The 7,236-nt window shown below is 39.6% G+C and overlaps 1 protein-coding gene across 1 annotated transcript; it reads left to right on the top strand.

Annotated features, from left to right (window-relative positions):
- Positions 1-1,669: 1,669 nt before the first annotated feature.
- Positions 1,670-4,891, top strand: LOC101847229. Its single transcript, XM_005089310.3, has 2 exons — positions 1,670-2,154; positions 4,135-4,891. The coding sequence occupies exons 1-2, from the start codon at positions 1,971-1,973 to the stop codon at positions 4,638-4,640; spliced, it is 690 nt and encodes a 229-aa protein (XP_005089367.1). The 5' UTR covers positions 1,670-1,970; the 3' UTR covers positions 4,641-4,891.
- Positions 4,892-7,236: the final 2,345 nt, after the last annotated feature.

Genomic DNA, 7,236 nt, shown 5'->3' with positions numbered 1-7,236 from the left:
TATACGGATATCAGCACCACTGCTAGAGCTATTTTATTTAAGTCTTCTTAATACTTCATGCCTGGAGACAGAGTCAGAATCTCATTATAATGTCAAGTCAATTTAGAATCTCCTACATAATCCATTATGTTCAAGTCAATTCAGATTTTGAAAGTAAGTAGATAGTTCAGGACTCAATTTTCCGCCACTGTCAAAGTCCAAGGTCACACACTCTGCACTTCTTTCCCCACCAAACTGGAATGATCATGAAAGCTACACACATTATTATACATATGAACCTTGATCTACGTCTATTTTCTTGTCCTGATCAAGCAGACTTTTCACTCTTAGCTTTTCCCTGTATAGCAGGCTATTTAAATTCAAATGACAAATCAAACAAAAGCGTTATAAATTGTACTTAACACGATCATAAAAGTTCTATTAATCTAATTTCAGCACAAACAAATGGGCATCGCACGGCGATCAGATCAGTCAGAAAACATAAAGTCAAAGTCAGCTGACTGTGGTAAGTCTCCTATCATATCATATGTCAACCATGAATAATGTTCAACATAATTTATGAGCTCACTTTACAAATCACAATAAATGAATTGAACCTGAAAAGGAAAAGATAAGAGAGCTATATTCATAATCATAATTAATTAAGTAAGAGTAGAATACATCAGTCATCAGTGAATTCAACGCACCAAACCGACAATGGCAATCATGAGTATTTTATGAGTTCGAGTGACCTCATAATTTGTACAGAAATGTAATAATTCAAAAGGACTAGAATTTAGACTCTAACTCTAGACCTAGATCTTTAGATCTGGAAATCTAGATCTACCTAGACTCTGGATAGGCCTAGATCTAGATCTAGATCTAGAAATATCTAGATATCTAGATCTAGAATCTATACACAAAACAATGATTTTACAACAATGACACCGGCATGCAAAGCAAATGCTTCACTTCCATGATCAAGATTCTCTAGAATCTAGATCTAGATCTAGATCTAGATCTAGATCTATTTCTATCTAGATCTAATCTAGATCTAGACTAATCACCCCCATAAGGCCTCAAACCTTTCACAAGAGCGGAAAATTAGGAGATCCCATGCTTCACCCAGTTTCTCGATAATGGCTAAACAGATTCATGGACTTTGGACTCTCCCGTTGCAGGTCAATAAAAAACGAAGTCCCTTGTGAACGCAGAAGAAGCTAGGCCTAGCCATGTGAAGTACCGTAAATTAGGCCAAAGAACAAACACAGTTCTTTAAAGTCAGAGAATAAAACACAGAAAGACAGAAAAGTACCATTTCATGCTTCAAGAAAACAAGAAAACAAGCAACCATCGCTTACCTTCTTATCCACTTGGTTACCTTGCAGCGCGGTTTCTGTCGCTGTGACTGAAGCAAAACAGAACGAATCGGCACACAAAACAAAACGAGAGAGAAGAGAGAGGGAGGGAGAGAGAGGGAGCAACACGTTTGTGGATCAGTGAGAAAGCCGCTACTCGCGACACACACACACAGACACACACAAACCAGACTAACTGGGAGCAGGGAATGGGGTGGTGGCCGACGTTAAGCCGTATTGCCGGTTTGGACAGTCCCGCTTTCGGTTTTGGGTCCAGAGAATATTTGGGGCCCAGGCGCGCACTGGACAACTTTAGTTGCGCAACTGTTTCACATTTAGTAAATTATGTAAACTATGAAATAGATTGCCTAAGCACCGCGGGCACAGGCGTCTCGGGTTTATGGTGACTATAAAGTTTGTGCTTTGTCACAACTTTCCGGCAACGCAACTGTTGCTCAATTCTCCTGTGTTACATACCAAACTGAAACACAATTGCGCGCACAGGCAACTAAACAGTCTCCGGACTCGACGAGGCCCCGCCACTTCCCGCAGTTTTTACCCAGCGCAACAGACTTGGCAGAGGTACACACAAACAATAGAGTCTACATTGTTTCGCTTCTGCTAGAAAACTAAATGGATTACGATCCAACTTGGATTGAACAATTTATTTCTCTCATTGAAAAGAAGCCTGTCCTCTACAACAAGAACTCAGATGAGTATGCTGACAAAGACAAGAAAAAGAAAGCTTGGGTCGAGGTTTGTGAGGCTATGATTGAGAACTGGGAAGATTTGAGTCAAGAGGAAAGACAAGTCAAAGGTGAGTATAGGTCCAGAGTATACATTTTCTTTCCAATAAGCCATGAAAACGAATTTAAACCCTTAATGAGGAAAGGAGAGCAGTTACTGCCCAGACCAAACTATATATAATATATATATATATATATGTATAATATATTAAAAAATAAAATATCTACATGAAAAATACATTATAATTTTATTTTCAGATGGATATTCAAGCCAAATAGAGATCTAGGCTATACATTATTTTGAATGCAATCTTGTCAAGGGATAGATCTTTGGCTAAACTGTAAAGGAAAAAAGTCATTGTAAAATAAATTGGCGTGACTGCTCTGGTACATTCATGGTTTTTCATATACCGTATATTGCTGGGACTGCTGATCCTTGGGAAAAAGTAAAGTACATTGCGAAATAGTCTCTTCTTGCTGCTGCAGTTGTGGAAGCATGCACATTAATTGTGGTGTTCATGCTCTGTTATAGAGGGCAATCAGAGAGCGTGACTTTGAATGTCACACCGTCTCTTTTGCAGACAAAGTTGTGAAGTACACAACACACCTTTTATTATGCTGTCACAAAACTCATCATGGACATGCGGGGCTCAAAGAAGAATTCTCCATTTTTTTGAGAGAACCCCAAAAGGAACATTCAAACATTTTCCTTGCATGAGTCAGGTTGAAGATTCTTCACTTGTATGCTACCTAAGTTCCTTCGTGGGTTGGGACGTAGAATGTGTTCTGACAAAGCGATCAAGGCCTTGTCACCAACCAGGACAAAGGGCATTGCAATTCAGTCATCATCAGGTAGCTTGGCATTTTCAGGAATGCTCAGTTGATCGCTTTCCCGTTTCTCACCAAATATCGACCTCTTGTGAATAACTGCAGTTTCCGTGAGCCAATGTCTACTGATATGAAGCAGTATTCAACAGCCAAGAGAACGATTGAGAAAAATCTTTTGGTGTTGAAGAACAAAGACTCACTTCCAACTGGCTTTATGACCCTGATATAATGCTTTCCGTCAACTGCTCCGATGCAGTTTGAAAACAGTAATTTTGTAGAAGCTGTTTGCAATATTTAGCCATGTCTTTTTGTCTCTTGGTGACATGCATTATATCGGAGTAAGGCAAGTTCAAAGTGCATCTCATCATGTATCTCTGACAATTTCGCGGATAGTGGTGGCACCCAGCAAGTATTAATTACCATGTAGTGAATTGAAGTTACCTCCTGTGGCCAAGTACCTGGACATGATGGAAGAAAATAAGGACATTATCAAAATAATATTATTTAACGTTAACATCGCAAAAAAGTTGGCTTGTTTGTTTATTGAATAAACACACTTCCATTATAATACGGTGATATCGGGGATTTTGTAAGACATTTTCTTTAATTATGCCCAGACTGCCGTCTAAATTGTCAAAGGATCGATAACGTGCATCACAGATACACGGGACCTTCGAGTTTATAGTCCATCTCCGATAGGACTGCTGGTGCTTGTTCCTGCCTACATAGGACCAGGGGATGTGAATTTCCCGAAAAGAGGTAAATTTTTCGCCCACACAGGAACAAACTGGAGCCGCTCGGGTGGGAGAAAGAGAGTGGCCTGCATCTTAACCACATCACCACCATGCCCCCTTCACCAAATAGTTATCATGAGGGTGATGATGATGATGAAATTAATTAATTAACCCAATATCCATACGCCTGGATTCATTTTTTACCCCCGGGGTTGTATTCTTCACATTTTAGAATACTTCTAGTGGGAGGATCTCTTTGAAACTCTCAGTATTTCTCAAAAAATCATTTTAACTGACTGCTATGCAAAGCGACCGAATTGGATTAACAAGTAAATTTCCTCTTTGGAAAATGAGGGCACAGAGTTCCCCGTGTTGTATGGATACAAGTTAAATACGACGTACGGATAGAGTTAATTAATGAGTCCGCTGGGTCTGTTGCTACATTACTAAACATTTCATTTAAAATTTACTTTTCTTTTTCAATTCCAGGTAATGAAGTACAAGGGCGTTGGAAGAACCTGAGAACATGCTTTGCGAGGGAGCTCAGGGCACAGACGAAAGGGGTGTCAGGCCAGGCAGCCAAGAAGAGGCGACGCAAATACATCTACTTCGAGCGGCTGATGTTTCTTCATCCCACGATAGAAGATAGAAGAGAGACAAAAAGGGACGAAACTGTTCATGAAACCACTAGGTCTACTGAAGCCGAACAGCAGGTGCTCGACGAAGATGAGGCCCAATCCATCCAAAACCGGCTCTCTCAACCAGGTCCGTCTCGTTCTAAAAAGAGACAAGAAGTGTCCTTCGAGGAGACTCTTCTCAATATTTTACGAGATAAGCATGAGGAGATAGATGAAGATAAGTCTTTCCTTTTGTCTCTTTTGCCAGCAATGAAAAGAATTAGAAGCGAAGAACACAAATGCGAAGCCAAAATTGAAATGCTTCGCATAACTAACAAATATCAATTTATGGACTCTCAACCCTCGGTCAAAAAATAGGTCACCAGTCGGAGAAGCTGGTCAGGAACTCACCCCCCGTCAGTCGATATGGCTACATGAATCAGTCGCAAAGAAATCGAGTACTAGCTACTATTGCAACTGCGCTGTATTCACAGGCCCACCCCGCCTTTACTGTGCCCTGCATGATGGAAGTTATCACTGATACTCCCCAAGAGAGTATGAATGATTGATTGACTGTATGAATTGAATTTTATTTTTTACGAAAGAATATATTCATTGTTGAAATTTTACTGAGTAATTTGCTTTGATTTGCAAACAAAAAGGAAGAAATATTGAACAACACAAGCTGAATGGACATTTTAGAGAGACTATCTCTACACCACCAATTTGAAGGTGGAGAATAAAAAAACTTAAGTTACAATTACAGTGTTAAAATGCTGTATTAACTATGACGGTCATCAAAACTGAAATAATGAAATTGTGACATATTGGGCCTCTGACAAACTGGGCAGCCCCCGACCCAATGAATTCTACAAGTACTGCATTCTAGAAGAAGTAGATCTAGTTGTCAGCTACCAACCAGAGGGGCCCATCGTCACCAGCTTCAGCGAGATCTTTACCCTGCAATTGCAATAATTTTCCGGTACAAAATTTAAACTTCTATTGTGCTCTGTAGTTTAGCCTAACTCAAACTGTTGATCCCTGTTTTATCGTTTTGTGAAACCATGTAAGCTGCAATATAACGTTTTTTGCGTTTCATCGTCCATTAAAGTGTTGAAGTTGATTTCATACAAATGGATTTGTATCTCACGTATTTTATTTTTGTCGTTCTCTGTCGTACGTCCCCATACGCCGTGACAAGTCTGTCCCCATGGTTTTATGCACCCCGCATTTAGCAAAATTTGATCATTTTTTGCATAAGTTCTGATTATTTTCCTTTATCATTCTTTGTTAAAATTAACAGAATCGCATTTATAATTTCACATTTTTGGGCTCAGTTTGCATAATTTCAGACTTTGCTTTGCATGAAACCGCGGGGACAGACAAGTACATAAAATGTATCCTTTATAACTAACTACATATTACATGTAGCGTATGGCATGAGCACGCAACTGGCCACGATTTTTTCCTGTCTGCTCCTCTCTCTTTGAATTTTTTATTTTTTATAGTAGAAGTTTTGCGGCACTCGCAACTGCATAAGGTCATATGAGCGCCAAGGGGTATATAGATGTCAACAGAGAAGTCCTTACAGGGAATCAGACTTACTCTGCTCACCTCTCTAGCTTCAACAGCCCAAAGTCTGCTTCGACTATCAAGGCAACCCGGAAAATAGCGGGTTACAAGAGTGTGACAAAACATACAAAAGAAGTAGACCAGCAGAGGGAAAATGACGACAGTAAGTGTAAGGATTAGGAAAGAAAAAGCAGCAGTTCCCTGTTGCAGTTCAGGCACAGTTATGAGCATGACATTGATGAATCTGCCCATTTACAACTTTACAATTCTACTGTGCATAAGAACATGGTTTAATGTCCCCCTTATGAATGGCCCAAAGACACTTCAGTGATCAGAAGCATCGCCCCGGGTGAATCTTTCTTGTGTCTGACAAAACAAGATACGTAATGGTACATATATATTAAACTTTTCCTCTGTCTTTCCCTAAATTATTGTTTCTCTCAGAGGACAAAAGACATTCACTACCTCAGTGTTACTGATCTGGCCTTTCCTCTGCTAAAGGAGTAAAATGCTGCTCCTCCAGTTGGTGTTTCGCTGCGTAATTGAGGGTCCCACAAGACGTTAAAAGTTAATTACACTGTCCCGGGTGGTTTTATTCACCCCACATAACTTAGCAAAAAAATTCATTGTTAGCATTTTTTTTAAAAATTATTTTCCTATTCATGTATGATACTTTATCATTCTTTATTAACATTTACAGAGTCGCATAATTTCTCAAGCTCAGTTTTCAGAATTTCAGAATTTTTCTTGCATAACAACGGGGACAGATATAATCTAGATCTATAACAACCATCGGAGCTTACGATAATAGTTTTTAAAAACTTCGGAAGGTATGCTCTCAAAACTTCATGCCCTACTTTTAAAAACCTCTGACTGGTCAAAGAGTGAACCCAAAACCGCTTTTTCCTTTTTTTTTTTCTAAGTGCAACTATCGCAACAATAGGTAGGCTACTGCGTTTTATATTATAATGGAAATCCATGACGTCAAAGGAGGAAGTCAGTAATGTGTAATAGTAATAGTAATAGTGATGATAGCCTACTGCTGTTGCCTGGTTGTTGCTTGGCTCTGCGCGCGCAGAGTGTAAAATAAGTTGCTCGGAAACAGCAACTGTTGCGGAACTAAAATTGCCCTGTGCGCGCCTAGCCTCTGTTGAATTTTTTTTTTAACAGCGGTTTAATCTTATGATTTCAAAGACTCGCGACAACTCATCTATTTTCCAGAATCTAGATTTGGTTTGCGTTTATATTCTCTTTGCAAAATCAAAGGGGGAAAAAGTAAGATAGCATGTGTGTTTTAGTTGGGGGTAAGGGAGAGGAGAACGAATTTATCAGAGAAATGCATTAAAACCTGCCGTTAAAGGTTTTTTTTCCGTCTGGCTGGCTGACTGCTCCCCCCCCCTCT

The sequence above is a fragment of the Aplysia californica genome, unplaced genomic scaffold, assembly GCF_000002075.1.
Source record: "Aplysia californica isolate F4 #8 unplaced genomic scaffold, AplCal3.0 scaffold00005, whole genome shotgun sequence".
NCBI classification, from domain to species: Eukaryota; Metazoa; Mollusca; class Gastropoda; order Aplysiida; family Aplysiidae; genus Aplysia; species Aplysia californica.
This window is presented reverse-complemented; position numbering and strand designations above follow the sequence as displayed.